This window comes from Procambarus clarkii, chromosome 51 (assembly GCF_040958095.1).
Source record: "Procambarus clarkii isolate CNS0578487 chromosome 51, FALCON_Pclarkii_2.0, whole genome shotgun sequence".
NCBI lineage: Eukaryota > Metazoa > Arthropoda > Malacostraca > Decapoda > Cambaridae > Procambarus > Procambarus clarkii.
Window position 1 is genome coordinate 16,500,112 of NC_091200.1, and position 21,029 is coordinate 16,521,140.

At 40.7% G+C, this 21,029-nt stretch overlaps 3 protein-coding genes across 3 annotated transcripts; 2 read left to right on the top strand and 1 right to left on the bottom strand.

Annotated features, from left to right (window-relative positions):
* Positions 1 to 4,688: 4,688 nt before the first annotated feature.
* On the bottom strand, positions 4,689 to 5,321 carry LOC138351793 (adventurous-gliding motility protein Z-like). The gene has a single exon (XM_069303799.1). It carries the CDS (start codon positions 5,319 to 5,321, stop codon positions 4,689 to 4,691), a length of 633 nt encoding a protein of 210 aa, XP_069159900.1.
* A 1,036-nt stretch (positions 5,322 to 6,357) lies between these two features.
* On the top strand, positions 6,358 to 8,946 carry LOC138351794 (trichohyalin-like). The gene is made up of 2 exons (XM_069303800.1): positions 6,358 to 6,431; positions 8,526 to 8,946. The coding sequence occupies exons 1-2, from the start codon at positions 6,358 to 6,360 to the stop codon at positions 8,944 to 8,946; spliced, it is 495 nt and encodes a 164-aa protein (XP_069159901.1).
* A 3,348-nt stretch (positions 8,947 to 12,294) lies between these two features.
* Positions 12,295 to 15,100, top strand: LOC123774481 (uncharacterized). Its single transcript, XM_045768815.2, has 4 exons — positions 12,295 to 12,457; positions 12,955 to 13,058; positions 13,481 to 13,588; positions 14,023 to 15,100. Exons 2-4 carry the CDS (start codon positions 12,977 to 12,979, stop codon positions 14,259 to 14,261), a joined length of 429 nt encoding a protein of 142 aa, XP_045624771.1. The 5' UTR covers positions 12,295 to 12,457; positions 12,955 to 12,976; the 3' UTR covers positions 14,262 to 15,100.
* Positions 15,101 to 21,029: the final 5,929 nt, after the last annotated feature.

Consider the following 21,029-nt stretch of genomic DNA (forward strand, 5'->3'; position numbering starts at 1 on the left):
CAGTAGGTGAAAGGAACCGTGCCAAATGATTTGTAATCCCGCCCGGATTACAAATTATTCCTGAGTGCGAGTAGAGAAAGAACTCCACTACACTACCAAACCGCAGAAGAGCGAGAGCATTTGCAACCTGTGTCAGGCAACGAATCTTCCGATCCTGTTTAAAAGTAATAGTCACACGCGCCAATTTTAAGGTTTCCCGCATCTAAGCAAAATATGTTTACAGAAAACGACCAATTCACATAAATTTTAGTTTAGTTCATTTATTATGCACCCCATCCCCATCTTGTGGGCGGTAGTGGAAAGGGTTACAGAGGCACATAATGGGCTCGGGGACTGAACCCCACAATTCATTTAGCTAAGCAAGTTACAATCTTGATGAGCTAGTTACAAAATTCAATGCACATCGTCACATCAACAATGGGCTGGAGACCGACCACAAGAACAGTCTCTAAGCTAAGCAACTGACATATGTGGAACACTAGTAACACAATTTAATGTCCCCGTGGCGTAGTGGTAAGACGCTCGACAGGCGATTCGCGAGGGCTTTGTCCTGGGTTCGTATCCTAGCCGGGGAAGATTTACTGGGCGCAAATCCTTAACTGTAGCCTCTGTTTAACTCAACGGTAAAATGGGTACTTGGTTGTTAAACGATTTTTCGTGGGGGTCGTATTCCAGGGAACGTTTCAGGCAGGTAAGGACCTGCCCGAAACGCTACGCGTACTAGTGGCTGTCAAATAATTTAATAACTCTTGTATATATAAATATATAAAAAATATTATGTTATTATTTTATTAATTTCCGCAAGTTACCCAGTTAACTGGTGTTCAGTTACGTTCTCTGTCATAGCGCTGACAATAGAGCATGGTACTATGAGATGGTACACAATTATAAAGCTATATACACAAAATTGCCGGTAAATAATTCATTATAATATGAAACGTATACTTGATGGTATACTTTATTAATGGACTATCTTAATGAATTTAACACAACTGAATTCTCTTCTGACCTGTAACTTGTTGAGCTAAATGAATTGTAGGGTTCAGTCCTTGAGCCCATTATGAAACTATTTTCTATAGTTACACAAAAACCTTTGATAATAGTTCAGTTTCAGATATTTTGTTTGAATTCCCTAAAATTCATGACACAGATGTTCCCATTAGACCAACATTATCAGGCAATAGAGCACTTATCTAGCCTATCTACAAGTAGAGCCTATCTACAAGTAGACTAAGGTCTTTGTATCATGTTTCAAGTCTCGAAAAACTTCAACAATTATACTTACAAAAATAATATATTAACTTTGCAATAGGGAGTTATTTTACTTGAATTAAATTTTTTCAGTTGTGATGAACTTTAGTCCACTAACATTTCATTACATTTTATCACCTGTATTAACCATGGCATCATGGAATATGAATTGGTTGTAGGTTGAATAAAAATAATAATATAGATATCTCTCAGATTTGTCTAAATAAGATTCTATTTTCTTGTTCAATATTAAATATTCGAAACGTATTTCCCAAACGCAGTGCCTATAAGAAATTTTATATTAAATTAAGAAATACAATTCTAGTTTCAATCTTTTCATTGTTATATACCGTTTCTCTGTGAACACAATTTATATATATCTTATATATATGTGAACACAATCCTGAGTTCGAATCCCGAGCAGAACAAAAACGATTGGGCACGTTTCCTTTATTTATTTATATATACAAGAGTTTATACATTCTTGTAACAACTTATATAAATAAGTTTACTTATTTATCTAGCAGTAAACAGGTGCCCGGGAGCAAGTCAACTGTTGTGAGATTGCATCCTGGGAAGGGTCGGTAATTCGACCTTGGAGGGACTTCGATATTAATAATTATATATTAAAATTAATTTCAACGATACAATTGTACGACGAAATAGGCGAGTCAGGCCTAAAAATCATAGAAAACGTGGATAGGCTTGTGAAACGTGGATGGCAGATCCCGCAGAGTAAAAACATTTTATTCATAATTTTTTTTAGTGTACTGGTAGCTAGTTGTAGTGCCGCTAGTTCTACTTTTGTGGAAACAGCAGGCTGACCACCACACAAGCAGAACTAGCAGCATTACAACTAGCTACCAGTACATTAAACATTGGAGGAGGAATAATATTTTGTGATTCAAAGTCTGCTCTTCAAGCAATCGAAAACATCTGAAAGATTGACAGCAAGAACCTCATACTATCAATTATAAATGTCCTAATCGCTGCACAGAGTAAAGGGTTTCGAATCTCCTTTGTATGGATACCATCACACATAAATGTAATCCATCATAATGACTCAGACATTGCAGCCAAATTAGCGTGTAACAAAGATGAAGATGAATTAGATCTAGGTATCCCCATCTCTACTGTCAAAACTGTATTGTTCCAAACACTCAGGTCTGATAGGAGAGAAATTACTGACTCCCAACAACCTGAAAGCACCAGTATAGAAAGCTATGATTTGTTCAGATCTGAAACCTATGTTTATGGGCAGCACAAAACATCCACACACACAAAAAAAAACTTTTTTGTTTTTCCAGGATATGCGAGACACATGGACAATCATAGGTGTATTAAAAACCAGTGGGGGCAAACTTAGGTAAACCCAGTTTATCTAGGTAACCCCAGTCACGTGGGGGCCCATTCAAAGGGTCATATGTTGAATCAAATTAAAATAATAATGCTACGTTATAAAAATATATACTGTATATATAAAACTGTTATATGCAGCTTATACCACGGTTGTATTTTAAATAAATTAAGCATGTTAAGAAGTACTTTATAAACGAATGCGAAATTTCTCATTATTTATGCTACACATCCGATTTCAAGTGACAGTATAAACAATCACATTTTTTAATTCATTACTCATTATTAACTCATTATTTCAAATAATGAAACGAACGACAGGTTCTATACCTGTCACTGGCTTAATCAGAGTACCACTTAATCACCATCGCGTGTACTCTCACAACCCAGTCTGCCTTCTTATATATAAACTATTAAATTAAATAAATAAATATTTGTAATGCAGGTTAAACACAATTATGTTAAAAATACTGTGAATAGTATCAATTAAACTCCAAATTGAAAATCGTAAAAAAAATCTAAATCAGTTGCAGACACAACGCCATGCAAGCCAGCGTCTTTAAGGAAGATGAGACCAGTGAGCGTCTTAACTCACATGCCGGGGCCACTGTGATACTCCTCACTATATATTCATTAAAACTGATTCCTGTAGAGGAATAAATACATAAATTTATTGAGGAATATATATACACACAAAGGGATGAGGTAGCTCAAGCTATTCTCACCCCATTCAGTACAACGTGTTCATATCTGTATAAACATCACAATTAACATATTACGGAACATTCTGAAAACTAGAATAAGAAACAGGAAATAAATACGCAGCAGTAGTGTCAGTAAGAGCAAGGGTGAGGGTGTCGGAAAATCCGACACCATTTAATAATCATACAGATAATAACTGTATTACCAACAAGTTACCCATAGAAAACGTAACTTGTAGTGGAATTACCGTCTATAGAAAACGGGATATCATCACCACATACTATTATAATTCACCAGCTATTCTGCTGGGAATTATTCTTAAATACATTAGTCTTTGGACTTTACCATCATAAAAACATCTTATATAAATTAACTTAATTATCAATATTAAAGTAGAGTAAATGTGACCCTTCTATCACTTTTTGAAATCTGGACAATGTAAGCCAGGCGTCAGAGTGAGGAGGAAGGGGCAGCCATCATTGTTTATACTAGACCAGAGGCTCACACGGGAGCAAATTCGGCTCCTGTTAAATTTACTTGGACGTAGTGTTATGGAAACTAAAAGTGTACCATTATCAACACGCTGTCTACAAATTCAAGTTAAGTGTCTATCCGAAACCCATTATCTATCATTAGTGGCCATTAATGTCATTGGGTAGGGTTATCCGGTTAGATCACATGGAAGCCTCAAACTAAAGGTAATTAAGCCAGGTCTTTAATGTTCCATGTACTGTATAGTGTTTTCTCTGATATAACTTGTCATATATAGGATTCTGGCTTCACAGTTAGCGCCCTTTTGACAGGTCAAGACGAGGAAGAGTTTGTGCACCAGTTACTGGGTGATATGGAAGCTACCTCAAAGAGGATAATTTGGTGTCTACACTCTAGTTATACCTGGTGGACTAACCTGCTGTACTATAAGAGAAGGAACCTCATCAATGTATGTAGCTATTACTGTAATTTGATTGGCTGCATATGTGTAATATAAACCCCCCCTAATGTGTAGAGGATCGATTTGTGAGATTAAGAGATTATTGCAGAAATACAGTCCACTTATCATTATACAAATTGCTATCGAAGTATATAAATTAACGTAAATATAAATTCATATAAATCAAATAAATATAAATCTCACAGGTCGGTTCCCACATTATTTGGTCATCTTCGAACCGGATGACGGATTATTTGATCCTTTGAACCCACAGAGGGAGGTCCCACTTACTAAACGCATATATTTTTAGCGACGTGTGTGTAGGAATGACCCGGTCAACCAATCGTACAATCAACACACACAGCTCCAGCAACTTGATTGCATCAAACTCTGAACACGCAGGTTTAAGGAGAGTTCAGTTAGACTGCTTAGGAACGAGCCATCTCTCTTATAACAGTGAATCCTTACACGTGTCTGGTGTTCTAGCCACGGTGTCTGGTGTTCTAGCCACGGTGTCTGGTGTTCTAGCCACGGTGTCTGGTGTTCTACCCACGGTGTCCGGTGTTCTAGCTATGGTGTCTGGTGTTCTAGCTATGGTGTCCGGTGTTCTAGCCACGGTGTCTGGTGTTCTAGCCACGGTGTCTGGTGTTCTAGCCACGGTGTCCGGTGTTCTAGCCACGGTGTCCGGTGTTCTAGCCACGGTGTCCGGTGTTCTAGCCCCGGTGTCCGGTGTTCTAGCCACGGTGTCCGGTGTTCTAGCCACGGTGTCCGGTGTTCTAGCCACGGTGTCTGGTGTTCTAGCCACGGTGTCCGGTGTTCTAGCCACGGTGTCCGGTGTTCTAGCCACGGTGTCCGGTGTTCTAGCCACGGTGTCCGGTGTTCTAGCCACGGTATCCGGTGTTCTAGCCACGGTGTCCGGTGTTCTAGCCACGGTGTCCGGTGTTCTAGCCACGGTGTCCGGTGTTCTAGCCACGGTGTCCGGTGTTCTACCCACGGTGTCCGGTGTTCTAGCCACGGTGTCCGGTGTTCTAGCCACGGTGTCTGGTGTTCTAGCCACGTGTGTGGCTGGTGTCTGGGTCATTCATTTGCTTTATTGAAGTCTGTAGACCAGCGACGTCCACACTGCGGAACCTCAGGTTAAGCTTCCTCAGATACAATAGGATATTAAGGCACAGCGCCTGTCGGGAGCGACTGTCTAGAGAGACAAGCTAATGTTTTCAGCTGGATGAGCACAGTGGCATAGTGGTCTACGTCCTTGGGTTACAACTGAGGAATAAGGGTTAATTCCTCGGCCAGGACGGAAATGGTTAGGCACGTTTTCCTTTCACCTGATTGTTCACTTCATCTAGCAGGTATCCTGGAGACAATTGTTGAGTGTTGCATCCTGGGGAAGATCAGTAATTGGCATAGAAAGACCTCGATAAATCTAAGTAGAGTTAGAGTAAGTGTTACTTCGAGTGTAAGTGTCACTTCGAGTGTAAGTGTGGACAAGAGCCCAGACAGGAAGCCGCAAGTGGGAGGGACTGGATTCGTTATGTCTCCAGTACTTCCATCGACAATTTCACTTACGCAGGTCAGCATTCAGACCAGGAGTTAGGGCGCCTAGATTCTCTTGTTACATCAGTTATGACTGTCAGGTCTCAGGAGACATGGGGAAAGTTTCTAGGTGGCCCCTCCGAGGATATGATAAGTGTCAAGATGTATAATGTGGGACGCAATAGCCTTATTCTTGTTATTCTTCACAATTGTCAATTTCTTGTCATTCATCTGGCTTTTGGTTTTTATTACTTCATAAAACTTTCTCCATCTGTAAATTTTAATTCCAAATCTAAATCGAAAGTGACAGAATATAGAGGTTTACAGAAGAGGTTTACAGTCACCAGTGTACATATCCTCAGTTTACTTAAACCCCAGACTATGTTCTCGACTGAAGTATACTGGCTGGTTGGTCAGTAAGTTATTGTCTACACTTATCTACCTAGTTGAGCCTATCTACCCTCAAGTAGATAGGCTCAACACCAAGCCAAACGTGTGTTAAGGGATCTCATTTATATAAACTATCCTTGTCTCTTGTCTGAAGAAGTACAGAAAGAGCAAAACAATTCCGAAAAATAAATATGACTGTTCATCCTAAACCTTTGGAAAGTGGAAGTGGAAGCGAAGAGAAGCCATCAGCATTAACTGAAGAAGGGTTCCCATCCCCATTCTTGATAACGACATAAATTCGTCAATTAAGTAGACATTCAGCTCTAACCATCTTCCTGATAGGTGTTTTCGGTTCCCTAGTACCCATTACCGTCTTCCTGGTAGGTCTAATACCTCTGGTAGCTCTTACTGCCTACCTTGAGATGGTTTCGGGGCTTAGCGTCCCCGAGGCCCGGTCCTCGACCAGGCCTCCTATCTGGCTACCTGGTTCCTCTTACCGCTTATGGTACTGCATACCGCCCAAGGTCCGGAACTAGAGGGACATAACTAAACTTTCGCCTGGGTTACCTCCAGGCATGTATGCCCTTCATTTCCTGTAGCGACGAGGACGCCTCAGTGTTTTCTCTCGAGCTCTGCTTCTCCCTTCCTCCTTTCGGCACCTTCTTGTCCTTTTATACCCTTGTTCTTGATCTCTTCTTCCCACTTATTACTTCTTTATTTGAACCGTTTGACTACTCGGTGATCAGAATGTTGGATCTCTTTTGGTGGATTCTTGGGTGACCTTCAGTTTTGTATTGTGAAGTTTGGTTCCCACTGAGTGTGTTGGCATCACTGAGAGGAGCTCTGCCAGGCGAGACTCGGGATAGCTAACTGGGCCACCTTAGATATTCCGTCCGTATAGTGTCTGGGCTTAGCAACTCTCTCTCTCTCTCTCTCTCTCTCTCTCTCTCTCTCGGTGCAGACTACTTGCAATCAAACAGGGGATAATGTTGGGCAGACTGCATCTTCCTCGATTGTCAATGACTCCTGTTCGAACAAGAGAAACAGGCTTGGGTGTTGGTTAGAGTAGTAAGTTATCTATATGAGTACCTCTCGGAGAGAGAGAAGTAAATGGATCAGAGTGAGAGAGTAACTATCCGAGTGGAGAGAGGTGAGAGTGGAGAGAGAGGTGACTGACTGGAGTACCACAAGGGTCAGCACTAGGGTCCATCCTGTTCCTAACCTTCCCATACGCGACTTAACAGAGTAAATAAACTCCTTTATATCAAGGTTGATGATGCATAACTAATGAAACAAGAGCAAAGGAGGACTGTCATATAGTGCAAAATTAACTAAACACTCATGGTGTGGGCTGATGAATGGGTATTGTACTTGAACCAAGACAAATACAAAGTTATGAGGATATCAAAAACAAAAGTGAAAATACCCCAAATACAGTTCACAATGAATGGTAGACAACATTCCATGTCAGAAAATGAGAAGATTTAGGAGTAAACATAACCTCAAGTCTATGCCAGAAGAAAGCATTAGCATTACGAAAGTATTACGTCGGCAGCATAACTATGCTAACGTCCAAATAGTTTTCAGGAACTTCAACAAATGTGTCTTCTTCATGTTATCTACAAGTTATATTGTAGATTCACTATCCACTATTGCAGCCCCTGGCATGAAGTCCCACCAAAAAAAAAAATCCGAAGATATGCAATGAGGTGATGCATGCATGAGATATGAAACGTTCCTGAAGTGTTGTTTTCAACTGCTCAACAGGGGGGGGGGGTAAAAAAAATGAAGCAATTCCCTAAAACCCGTAAAATAGGCAATGACTTTACCGGCCCTACCCACCCGCCGACGTCACCAAGTGGAAGGTGAACTTCTCCCGCTTGTACCTCTGAACGTACAAACTCCCGCTTAATTGTACCTCTGAACGGTACAAGCGGGAGTGGTAGGAGGCTCATACACTTACAACCTCCTTTTGCTAAAGGTTTTCTATTACCAAATTGACTTATATTTTCCAGCATATTTCAACCGGTTGATATCATAAGGAAAAGCGACATTCTATATGGTAGATTTTGAATTTATCAAAGCCTATGATTCTATGCCTCCCGGAAGACTTCAGAAAGTTAGAAGAGCATCCTATCGGGGAGTTGCCCAAATTTGTAGCAGGGCCTTATTGTTTTAAAATCCATGGAGGATTGGTGTAAATGAAGTTTAATTCCGAATGGCAGACTATCCTGGGGCCTCTGTTCTTGATCACATCTATATATATAAACGATTTAGTTTCAGGACTGAACAGCAACATTCTTAAATGAAGATACTAAAAAGCAGAGGGACACTATTCAATGTATTAAACTGTCGCTAGGGGCCGGTCTATAGAGGCTTTTAAAACGGATGAAAGATTGGAAGAGGCTTATAAAACGGATGAAAGATTGGAAGAGGCTTTTAAAACGGATGAAAGATTGGAAGAGGCTTTTAAAACGGATGAAAGATTGGAAGAGGCTTTTAAAACGGATGAAAGATTGGAAGAGGCTTTTAAAACGGATGAAAGATTGGAAGAGGCTTTTAAAACGGATGAAAGATTGGAAGAGGCTTTTAAAACGGATGAAAGATTGGAAGAGGCTTTTAAAACGGATGAAAGATTGGAAGAGGCTTTTAAAACGGATGAAAGATTGGAAGAGGCTTATAAAACGGATGAAAGATTGGAAGAGGCTTTTAAAACGGATGAAAGATTGGAAGAGGCTTTTAAAACGGATGAAAGATTGGAAATAGCTGATAAATGTTAATGGAGTTACTAGATACCAGCTGGGTAATGATGAAATGGTAAAATACCGAGATTTATTTATCTATGTCATAAGAGTAAGACATACAAAAGGATGTAAATATACACTGGCAGGTGTAACCGCTTCTCTCACAGTAAATCACGTGACCCAGCCTATCCTCCATTAATGGTAGTACTTGTAGCAATTGTTTGATCAAACGTACGAAGCTGGACTGATATACCCCGAAAGTTCACTTTTTTGTACTTTGGAATTAGCCCAAACTGCATTTAAAAATGGAGAGAGCAACTACAGAAATTAACCTAACCTGTCCTGAGCGTACAGAACCAATCGTTGGTGTGTAATATACGCTACCTTAGGTCTAATTTAGTATACATGTGTACTACACTAGGCCTACCTTACCTTGAGGCTACCTTGAGGTGCTTCCGGGGCTTAGTGTCCCCGCGGCCCGGTCGTCGACCAGGCCTCCTGGTTGCTGGAAGGCCTAAGAACAATTTTGTTCTGCCCCCTCTACAAAATGATTAGTACGAAAAGTGAAATTATTGGCTGCAACCGTCCATTTTTTAAGTTACCACAAGTACTAAAATAAATACCATAAGTACCGTTACCATACTACAAAAATTTGGGAAGATAATGTGCGAGACGCCAGATAAGAAAAAAGTGTCATACAGATTCAGAACTAATGCCAGGCATTAAGTAATCATTCCTCACAGCAGCCAGATCACAGTAATTAATGTACTGTATTAATTACAGGCGTTGAGAACCAAAACAGAGTCAGTACGACTAGGCTTTCAATTAAACATTGTATTTGGTTGAAATTCAATCAAATGATTTATTCTAGTGGTATTTGTTTATGGTTTATGTTGAATTATGAATGACAACGTCTACAAATAAAGAATGATACTGGTACGTTCACCCTTCATGGGCTAATGCCAATGTAAGTGCCAGAAAGTGTCTGGCACTTATCTCTTAAACACTTACAACTTTATCTGCACTGTCAAGGATACACATAGCTATTAAAACCCCACAAATATTCATACCGGTATCATCACTCTCAAAATATTCATATAACGGAATCTTCACCCGGGAATATTCATAGTTATCTCCATCCCAAATAGTCATGATACGCCGTCACCCCTAATATTAAAAAAAAAAAGGTATCTGCACGCTTAAAGGGTCATACCATTACTCTTGGTGGACAAATCACTTTGCAGCTCCATAGATTTCTATACTTATGCCCGTGGCATTAGTATGGGTGAAGTATATTGTATGGACTTTCTCCCGTTACGATCATAGTCCTTATTTTACAGTATACGCAAAGTCCGGTAGCGTCACTGATGCCACATACGTCGTAATCTACAAGTTTATTCTACAAATAATTTTCTCTACTCCAATCTCCATGAGTCTAGCGAACATATAATTTGTTTTGGGATCATTTGTCTTTTATACTTTAGTGTATATAGAGTATTTAGTGTTATTTTAATGTTAAGAATAGGAATAGCTGGAACCTCAGTTGGAGGTGTGATGTGATTGGCTGGTGTGGAAACCGAGTTGACAGTTTATAAATATTACCTTTTCCATATGTAATTTCGTATAATTCCGTGTAGTTTTTATTGTTAATTAATTTAAAATTAATTAATTTTATTTGATTTAATCAGAATGCTTACAGCATATCTGATGGCGTTTGTATAACGTCTGACGAGTCTTCAAGCTGCAAAAATATTATTTACAGGTAGTAGTCGCTGGCATCTTTTATGGTTTACATATTGATGCTTGCTATTTTTACTATTTACAGCGGGTTTTCATAACACATCGTAATGTTTGGTTGATCATTTATGCAATATATCCAAATATTCTCGACCTTCCTTTGATACCCAAATCATTTCCGCTTCTTTAAAACAATAATCTCGTGTTTTCGGGAACAACTCGACTTATCTGTACGTGTGTGTGTGTACGAACGAAGATTTACGGATCCCGCAGAGTGCCTGGCACCGACCTGGGCAAGACTATATAAGCTTCCCAACGCTGCAGCTTCCACTTGGTTCTAAACCACGGTTGGGTACACACCTGGTCTTATGCACGTGAGTTACTACCTTCACACACACTGCTCGTGGCTACCACGCTTCTCATCTATCTTACGCTAATTTGACTCTCAGATATAATTCATATTCAATATAACCGGAAAATAATTCGTATTTCCATATATATATATAACGAATATTTCTTAAATGAAAAAGGTGATTATTTGTTCAACAATTCAAGTGAAAAAAAGTCCTGTTGAAATAATGAACTAATTTAAAGCAAGGAATATAAGGGTAGACGGGACACAGAGATGTTAGACTTGTGTTTGAAAGGTGGATAGATGGGTTAGGTTAATAAGTGACTGAGGCCTATTCATTAGACAGCTTTAATGCATGCATGGCATGGAAAACGAAAGAAAATGTAGAAAATGTTGTATTAATGCTGCTGGTAGAAGTTAGTTTACTGTGGACCCCATACTCATCCTGTGAGTGATAGTTTACTGTGGACCCCATACTCATCCAGTGAGCGATAGTTTACTGTGGACCCCATGCTCATTCTGTGAGCGATAGTTTACTGTGGACCCCATACTCATCCTGTGAGCGATAGTTTACTGTGGACCCCATACTCATCCTGTGAGCGATAGTTTACTGTGGACCCCATACTCATCCTGTGAGCGATAGTTTACTGTGGACCCCATACTCATCCTGTGAGTGATAGTTTACTGCGGACCCCATACTCATCCTGTGAGCGATAGTTTACTGTGGACCCCATACTCATCCTTTGAGTGATAGTTTACTGTGGACCCCATACTCATCCTGTGAGCGAGTTTACTGTGGACCCCATACTCATCCTGTGAGCGACAGTTTACTGTGGACCCCATACTCATCCTGTGAACGATAGTTTACTGTAGACCCCATACTCATCCTGTGAGCGATAGTTTACTGTGGACCCCATACTCATCCTATGAGTGATAGTTTACTGTGGACCCCATACTCATCCTGTGAGCGATAGTTTACTGTGGACCTCATACTCATCCTGTGAGCGATAGTTTACTGCGGACCCCATACTAATCTTGTGAGCGATAGTTTACTGTGGACCCCATACTCATCCTGTGAGCGATAGTTTACTCTGGACCCCATACTCATCCTGTGAGCGATAGTTTACTCTGGACCCCATACTCATCCTGTGAGTGATAGTTTACTGCGGACCCCATACTCATCCTGTGAGCGGATCCCAAAAGTTACCAACGTGACGATTTTCAGTTAAACTAGAAAACAATTATTCTGGATTTAATGGTTAACTTTTTTGTTTTAAGACTAGTATATATAATATAGCAACGTTGAATATTGGAACCGAATTATTTAAATATATTTTTATGTATACAGTTTACATTATACTGCTTTCATGTATAGTGACACGGTATTGAGTATTTAAATAGCATATATTTTCTTTACAGGTGACTGGTGTTGACGCCTGATCTTATTAAGACATCTAGGTGAGTACACACACGCGCGCGCACACACACACACGTACACACAGTCTACTGAGCCTACTGAGCTCAGTAGAAGCACTGAAACAACAGCATAGGTTTCTCAGAAAATATATTACGATCACCAAAAACTCTAAGGACATCACACCAAATATTTCACACTTGACTCCATGAAATTCGCTTGGGGGGGGGGGGTTGTCTATCAATGCTAATATTTATTAAAGTATTTAACGTAGGCCTAACCCGACCAGCCTATGTTCATGCCGTACCCTAAGGCTATTCCCCCGCCCCCCCCCCCCCAGACAATCTCCTTTGCGTGTGTGTGTGTGTGTGTGTGTGTGTGTGTGTGTGTGTGTGTGTGTGTGTGTGTGTGTGTGTGTGTGTGTGTGTGTGTGTGTAATTCATTTTCTATTACAATGGAAATAGTGTAATAAATTCTATAATGCTGACTGGTAATGTATTTAAGTGCTGACTCTTGTGGTTTCTCGTGCCAACCATCACAGACCTGTTGGTCTACCCGAGAAGATGAGACTAGCCTTGCTACTCCTAGTCTTGGTGGTGGGGGTCGCCATGGCCGAGGAAGAGGAGAAGCAGCCTAAAGATTTTGGTAAGACCATCTTAAGCGTTTGTTTGTTTGTTAGCGTATCTTAAATATATAACAGATTTTTCCCACTTTTTTGGAAGTTATATAAGATTGGTGTGCGCTAAGCAACTACATTTGTTCAGTGTCGTTAGCCAGTCATTTATGTATCGTTTGTCATTCAATTCGTTTGAATGACAAACGAATGAATGAATGACTGCCCATTTATATCGCTTTCCTGTTGTCAATTATCCAATTATTATTATTATCTTTTCTTTGTGCGTATACAAAAAAAACTTTTAATTTTGTTTCTGCATTTCCTCACTTTACTCTTCTTTCTCGCCTAGTCACCTTTGGTCTTCTGACAGGCGATAGGTTCTAACGATCCTGACAGGCCAGTAATCTTAATTAAAACCTCTCATATGGCCTCGTTACATCTGTTCCTTCAGGAATATCGTTGCTCAAGGCGTTGAAGGAGTTGTTCAGGGAGCCGGCGCACGCCGCCTTCCAGGTGGGCCAGGAAGTGGTCATCATCATCGCTCTCCTCATCTTCATTCGTGAGTACCCGCACGTCTAACGTGTTTTGTTTTGGTTCCGTCATTTGGGAAGCAGAGAAGAAGGTAAGAATGGTGGAGAGTGCAGGTGTATTGGTCCATATGAGGCAGATGTGCTTTATATCATTCCTCAAACTCATATATATATATATATATATATATATATATATATATATATATATATATATATATATATATATATATATATATCAGTGCTGTATTGATTTATGTTATTTGAAGTGGTGTTTCACTGTAAATGTTAGTATATAATCATTTAATTTCATTAAATGTTAGGTGATTGTTAGGTGATTTTAACGGTAGTTTAGATAATGATCTGTGGATGCTATAACTTTAATTGTAATTATCAATTATTTTTGTTTGTAAACCACATAGTATATATTTCTTATGGACGCTGTGTGTCTTTTTCTCTCCCTTAGTCAACATGCTTGTGGGGATCATAAAGGATTTGGTTCCTGTCTTGCTTCCTATCCTTGAAGGACTTATTGCCGAAGAACCCGCCGAGATGATGCCGTACGCGTCGACCGGCTACGGCGTGGACACCACGTACGGAGGCTACCAGAAGAGATCACTCGATACTCCGCCGTTTATGGACCGTCCGCTGGTACAGCGACTCACTCAACGCGTCTATAATGCTATCGAGAATTTTCAGTACTGATCTTGACAAGTAACAGTCAGGTTCAGGTAAGGATTAGTGGCTCACCTCATCTCAGTTTTCCGTAGGCGAACCTTTTCCTCCTCCCCCTACCTGGTGGGAATTTACGCTTCCAACAGTTCGTCTTCCCTTGTCCGAACCTCGACAAGGAAGAGGCTTCAGGGGTCGCTGGTTCGACTCCCCGCCGTCTCACTCACCATTTGTATCCACACCATTAACGGTCGTAACCCATTAATGAATGACTTGTACATATGACAGACATGCACTTAGGAGACCAAGAAATCAGCTCACAATAAGTCTGGCCCGCACTCGGAACCCTTCGCGTCAATTCTTAACCTTTGACAAAAAACCTGTGAACATATCAAGAGTTTAACGCTTTGACCCCATAACACTATCCCACAGTATTGACCACCCTCGAACCAATCATTGTCATAGCTTAAGCATAATTTCCACACCAAGGCTCAGGTTACTATTAGTCAGTAAAATAGGATACAATAGTTGACTAGTACAACTCCATTTTAATGTCAGTATTTGTTATGGTGGAGATAGACTACAGTGAAATAATCAAAGTGAAAGATGACGAAAGACGTGATCACGGTTAAACACCGTCATTACCTCAACACAACAACGACGTACTCGATCTCAGACAAACCAACGGCCTTTACATGACAACGACGTACTCGATCTCAGACAAACCAACGACCTTTACATGACAACCACGTACTCGATCTCAGACAAACTACCGACCTTAACACGACAACGACGTACTCGAACTCAGACAAACGACCGACCTCGACACGACAACGACGTACTCGAACTCAGACAAACCAACGACCTCAACACGATAACGACGGGAACCAACCAGCTAACACCAAACATTTAGCTCTCCTGTCCATGACAATTTACTGTGACCTTCGCAAGAGCCACATTATCTCCATTTGACATATAATACTGACAAAAGGATGAATTTGTTTTGTGAAACTGACAGCTGACGTGCGTGTTACTTATAAAAGCACGTATAAAAACAACTTACAGTAGGACGAAAATTTCTAACAAAAATTTATAATAGTGACTTACAGTAATTTTTGGTTGTTAATTTGATATATCGCGATAGGCTTGTATTTCGAAAACCTTTCTCAGACCGACAATATTCCGGCCCGTCCGCAGGCACAAGTGATTATACTGTGAGAATTTATGAAGACAAATTACATTTTAGACACTGAAGGAGGATTAATTTAGGACGGACACTACATGACGTGACATTTCTAAGACACTGTGAGACATGACAATTTACATATTTTTTTTTAGATGTATACCACAGATCGCAATAATAAATTTTGCGAATGACTTTAGACAATGTGTACCTAAGACTTTAGCAGAGGACACTGATCACCTAAGACTTTGGCAGAGGACATTGACGACTATTAAGACTTGCAAAAGACGTTGCACACCAAAGATTAATGACGATGACTGTTCCACCACGAAGACTATGCTACCTACACGACGCTGTTCGGTTGTTCCACCATTAAGAGTCTACGGCGACTAAGTGACGTTGTTAAAATGTACCATCGTGAAGAGAGGTACCAATGATAGGGCGCTGGACGTTCTCTCTTCGATCTCACCGGCTTCAAGATCGAAGGAAGAACGTTCTGCGTCCTTACGCGTGACCTCCTCCTCCTCCTCCTTACAAGATGACCGATATGACACCTTTAGATTGACATGTTACAATTACTTTGTAAACTATTCCAATTTGTAAACTATTCTAAACAATTCCAATTATATGGAATTGTAATTACACTGTTGGTAACAGAACCACTGTGTTTTGTAGTGTAATTATTTTTTGTTACAATGTAATATTCTGATAATACATGATATTTCAACTTAGGATATTACAAGGGAATATATGTATTTCAGTTTATATTGAAAAACATACTTTTTTTTAGGCTACAAAGTTTGTATTTGGTTTACACGTGTTTTACTGTATTATGTAAAATACATAATACCTTGTGTGTCTGTTAAGACGTTTTGACTACATATGTAGACGACATTATGACCTCTATGACATAATTTGTATAATAGTGCAATGTAATGTTTTTTTGTAAATGGACTGTGTTATTTAATTTATTTATTTATTTAGTTAATAAATACATATAAGATACGCCAATTTATTTATTCATTATTCCCAATTAAAAAAATTAAAATAATTAATTATGTAGGTATCAAAACTCATTGATCGGAAATTAATGATAAAAAAGCGGTTAAATGAAGATACAGCTTCTGTACTATATATATAGACAATATATAATACATATTTTAGTCATAGTAAACAATACAAGTTTCGCTCAACAACTTGTTTATCAAGACTGTAAACAACTTGATAAACACGTAAACAAAACTTGTAAACAAAACTGTGTAACTCGCTTAGCCAAAAAAATGAATAAAAGGAATTCCCTTCCTAGACCCAACAACGTGCCTCTACATCCAGTCCCACTGCGTGCATAACTACAAGAATTTATACAGCACTTGTTAAACTTGTAAAAAGTTGTAAAACTCATCTTCAGAGGATTTCGGGGAGCCTGTGATTATGGGGGGGATCCTTACCGTTTTTTTTGTATTATGGCAATAGGACAATAGGAAGCCTCATGGCTCCGTACTTGATAAAAAAAATCGCCTAACTCGATTTTTGGTTATTCTTATTATTATGTTTAATTTGCTAACGTCAGAGCGACGTTTGGCAACGCAACTGGAGAGATGTTATCTCAAACGTTTTATAACCTCTCTTAACCTTACACAAAATACTCCAAACCAACAGAGTCTAACAGTCTAACCTAACACAGTCTAACCTAACACAGTCTAACCTTACGCAGTCTAACCTAACACAGCCTAACCTAACAGTCTAACCTTACGCAGTCTAACCTAACACAGCCTAACCTAACAGTCTAACCTTAACACAGTCTAACCTAACACAGTCTAACCTAACACAGCCTAACCTAACAGTCTAACCTTAACACAGTCTAACCTAACACAGTCTAACCTAACACAGCCTAATCTAACAGTCTAACCTTAACACAGTCTAACCTAACAGTCTAACCTAACACAGCCTAAAAATGAAACGACGTTTGACGACTCGTCCTGTGTTGGGCTTGAGCACACCCTGACGACCCCATTCTCCCAAGCCCAGGTTAATATCCGTAGCGGTATATCTGAGGGGGGAAAGGCCGGGGGGGAGGGGTGCATATACGCCCGCATACATAAACATGTTTTGTAGCTGCGTGTGTGCGCACATACCGATCGATGGTCGAGGTGGTTGGGCATCGTTCCAACACCCGGATCGTTTATACTGCCAGCTCCTCGTCCTCATATCCCTTCCATGTGGTATATAGTCATGTTGGCTTTCTCTAGGTAATTGCCTCGCTTCACCTTGGTGTGCTTAGAGGGAGTCGAGCACTGGCGACTATCTAACACTTTGCCATCATTATAATTCAATGCCTATTTTCACTTTTTATTAATTTACAATTAAAGTGGTGTTTTAAGTTAGCTTCATCCTCTTCTTTGTCTAGAGTTCGTGTGTGTGTGTGTGTGTGTAGTCATCTAGTTGTACTCATCTAGTTGTGCTTGCGGGGGTTAAGTTCTGGCTCTTTGGTCCCGTCTCTCAACTGTCAGTCAACTGATGTACATATTCCTGAGCCTACTTGACTCAATCATATCTACATTTGAAACTGTGTATGGAGTCAGCCTCCACCACATCACTGCCTAATGCATTCCACTGGTTAACTACTCTGACACTGAGAAAGTTCTTTCTAACGTCTCTGTGCCTCATTTGGGTAGTCGGTCTCCACCTGTGTCCCCTTGTTCGAGTACCACCAGTGTTAAAAAGTTTATCCTTATCTACCCTGTCAATTCCTCTAAGAATTTTGTAGGTAGTAATCATGTCTCCCCTTACTCTTCTGTCTTCCAATGTCGTGAGGTGCATCTCACGCAGCCTTTCCTCGTAACTCATACCTCATAGTTCTGAGACTAGCTAAGTGGCATACCTCTGAACCTTTTCCAGCTTCGTCTTGAGCTTGACAAGGTACGGCTCCATGCTGGGGCCGCATACTCCAGGATTGGTCATACATATGCTGTGTACAAGGTTCTGAATGATTCCTTACACAGGTTCCTGAAGGCTGTTCTGATGTTAGCCGGCCTCGCGTATGCCGCAGATGTAATTCTTTTTATGTGGGCTTCAGGAGACAGGTTTGGTGTGATATCAACTCCTAGATCTTTCTCTCTGTCCGTTTCATGAAGGACTTCGTCTCCCATTCTGTATCCTATGTCTGGCCTCCTGTCTCCACCGCCTAGTTTCATGACCTTGCATTTACTCGGGTTGGACTTTAGTAGCTATTTGTTGGACCATTCATTCAGTCTGTCTAGGTCATCTTGTTGCCTCCTATTATCCTCTGTTTTAATCCTCCTCATAATTTTTGCATTATCAGCAAACAGTGAGAGGAATGATTCTATACCATCTGGGAGATCATTTACATATATCAGAAACAGTATAGTCCAAGGAATGAACCCTGCGGGACTCCATTGGTGACGTCTCGCCAATCTGAGGCCTCACCCCTCACAGTGACTCGCTGTCTTCTGTTGCTTAGGTACTCCCTTATCCAATGAAGTACCTTCCCTTTCACCCCTGCCTGCATCTCCAGCTTTTTCACTAGCTTCTTATGTGGTACTGTGTCAAAGGCTTTCTGGCAATCCAAAAATATGCACTCTGCCCACCCCTCTCTTTCTTGCCTGATTTTTGTTGCCTGGTCGTAGAATTCAATTAATCCTGTGGGGCAGGACTTGCCATCATTGAACCCATGTTGATGCTGTGTTACAAAGTTCTTTCGCTCCAGATGTTCCACTAGCTTTTTCGCACAATTTTCTCCATTAGCTTACATGGTATGCAGGTTAGGGACACTGGCCTGTAGTTCAGTGCCTCCTGTCTATCCCCCTTCTTGTATATCGGGACTACATTAGCCGTTTTCCAAATTTTTGGCAATTCCCCTGTTACCAGTGATTTGTTATACACTATGGAAAGTGGCAGGCACAGTGCTTCTGCTCCTGTAGTATCCAAGGAGAGAAAATAACATGATGTTTAACAGTGATAAATTCCAGGTACTCAGGTACGGTAAAAATGAGGACCTTAAACATAATACAGAGTACAAAACACAATCAAATGTACCCATAGTAGGAAAACAGCATGTAAAGGATTTGGGAATAATAATGTCTGACGACCTAACGTTTAAGGAGCATAACCAAGCAAATATTGCGACAGCCAGAAAAATGATAGGATGGATTACGAGAACTTTCAAATCCAGAGATCCCATCACAATGGTTGTACTCTTCAAGTCACTTGTGTTGTCCCGTCTTGAGTACTGCTCAGTACTCACTTCCCCCTTCAGAGCAGGAGAGATTGCTGAAATAGAGGGAATACAGAGAACATATACGGCACGCATAGACGCAATAAAGCACCTAAATTATTGGGATCGTCTCAAAGCCCTCCAAATGTACTCACTAGAAAGAAGACGAGAGAGATATCAAATAATATACACCTGGAAGATACTGGAGGGCCAAGTACCAAATCTACACAGTAAAATAACAACGTACTGGAGTAAACGATATGGAAGAAAATGTAGAATAGAACCAGTGAAGAGCAGAGGTGCCATAGGCACAATCAGAGAACACTGTATAAACATCAGAGGTCCGCGGTTGTTCAACGTCCTCCCAGCAAGCATAAGAAATATTGCCGGAACAACCGTGGACATTTTCAAGAGGAAACTAGATTTATTCCTCCAAGGAATGCCGGACCAACCGGGCTGTGGTGGGTATGTGGGCCTGCGGGCCGCTGCAAGCAACAGCCTGGTGGACCAAACTCTCACAAGTCAAGCCTGGCCTCGGGCCGGGCTTGGGGAGTAGAAGAACTCCCAGAACCCCATCAACCAGGTAACCAGGTATTGTATCTGGGCCTATAGCCTTTGTCACATCCAACTCTAGCAAAAGCTTCCTTAGATCCTCACTGGTAATCTCAAACTCTTCTAGTGGTTCCTGTGTGTACTCACCTAATCACCTAATTGTACTCACCTAATTGTGCTTGCGGGGATTGAGCTTTGGCTCTTTGGTCCCGCCTCTCAACCGTCAATCAACAGGTGTACAGATTCCTGAGCCTACTGGGCTCTATCATATCTACATTTGAAACTGTGTATGGAGTCAGCCTCCACCACATCACTTCCTAGTGCATTCCATTTACTAACTACTCTGACACTGAAAAAGTTCTTTCTAATGTCTCTGTGGCTCATTTGGGTACTCAGCTTCCACCTGTGTCCCCTTGTTCGCGTCCCTCCAGTGTTGAATAGTTCATCCTTGTTTACCCGGTCGATTCCCCTGAGGATTTTGTAGGTTGTGATCATGTCGCTCTTACTCTTCTGTCTTCCAGTGTCGTAAGGTGCATTTCCCGCAGCCTTTCCTCATAACTCATGCCTCTTAGTTCTGGGACTAGTCTAGTAGCATACCTTTGGACTTTTTCCAGCTTCGTCTTGTGCTTGACAAGGTACGGGCTCCATGCTGGGGCCGCATACTCCAGGATTGGTCTTACATATGTGGTGTACAAGATTCTGAATGATTCCTTACACAGGTTCCTGAACGCCGTTCTGATGTTAGCCAGCCTCGCATATGCCGCAGACGTTATTCTCTTTATGTGGGCTTCAGGGGACAGGTTTGGTGTGATATCAACTCCTAGATCTTTCT

Excerpts from the sequence above, each read along its gene's own strand:
- LOC123774481 (XM_045768815.2), top strand. The coding sequence starts at position 12,977 with ATGAGACTAGCCTTGCTACTCCTAGTCTTGGTGGTGGGGGTCGCCATG. Across the intron at positions 13,059-13,480 it reads GAAGCAGCCTAAAGATTTTG|GAATATCGTTGCTCAAGGCG; the intron begins GTAAGACCATCT and ends CTGTTCCTTCAG. Across the intron at positions 13,589-14,022 it reads CGCTCTCCTCATCTTCATTC|TCAACATGCTTGTGGGGATC; the intron begins GTGAGTACCCGC and ends TCTCTCCCTTAG.
- LOC138351793 (XM_069303799.1), bottom strand. The coding sequence starts at position 5,321 with ATGACCCAGACACCAGCCACACACGTGGCTAGAACACCAGACACCGTG.
- LOC138351794 (XM_069303800.1), top strand. The coding sequence starts at position 6,358 with ATGACTGTTCATCCTAAACCTTTGGAAAGTGGAAGTGGAAGCGAAGAG. Across the intron at positions 6,432-8,525 it reads TCAGCATTAACTGAAGAAGG|GGGCCGGTCTATAGAGGCTT; the intron begins GTTCCCATCCCC and ends AACTGTCGCTAG.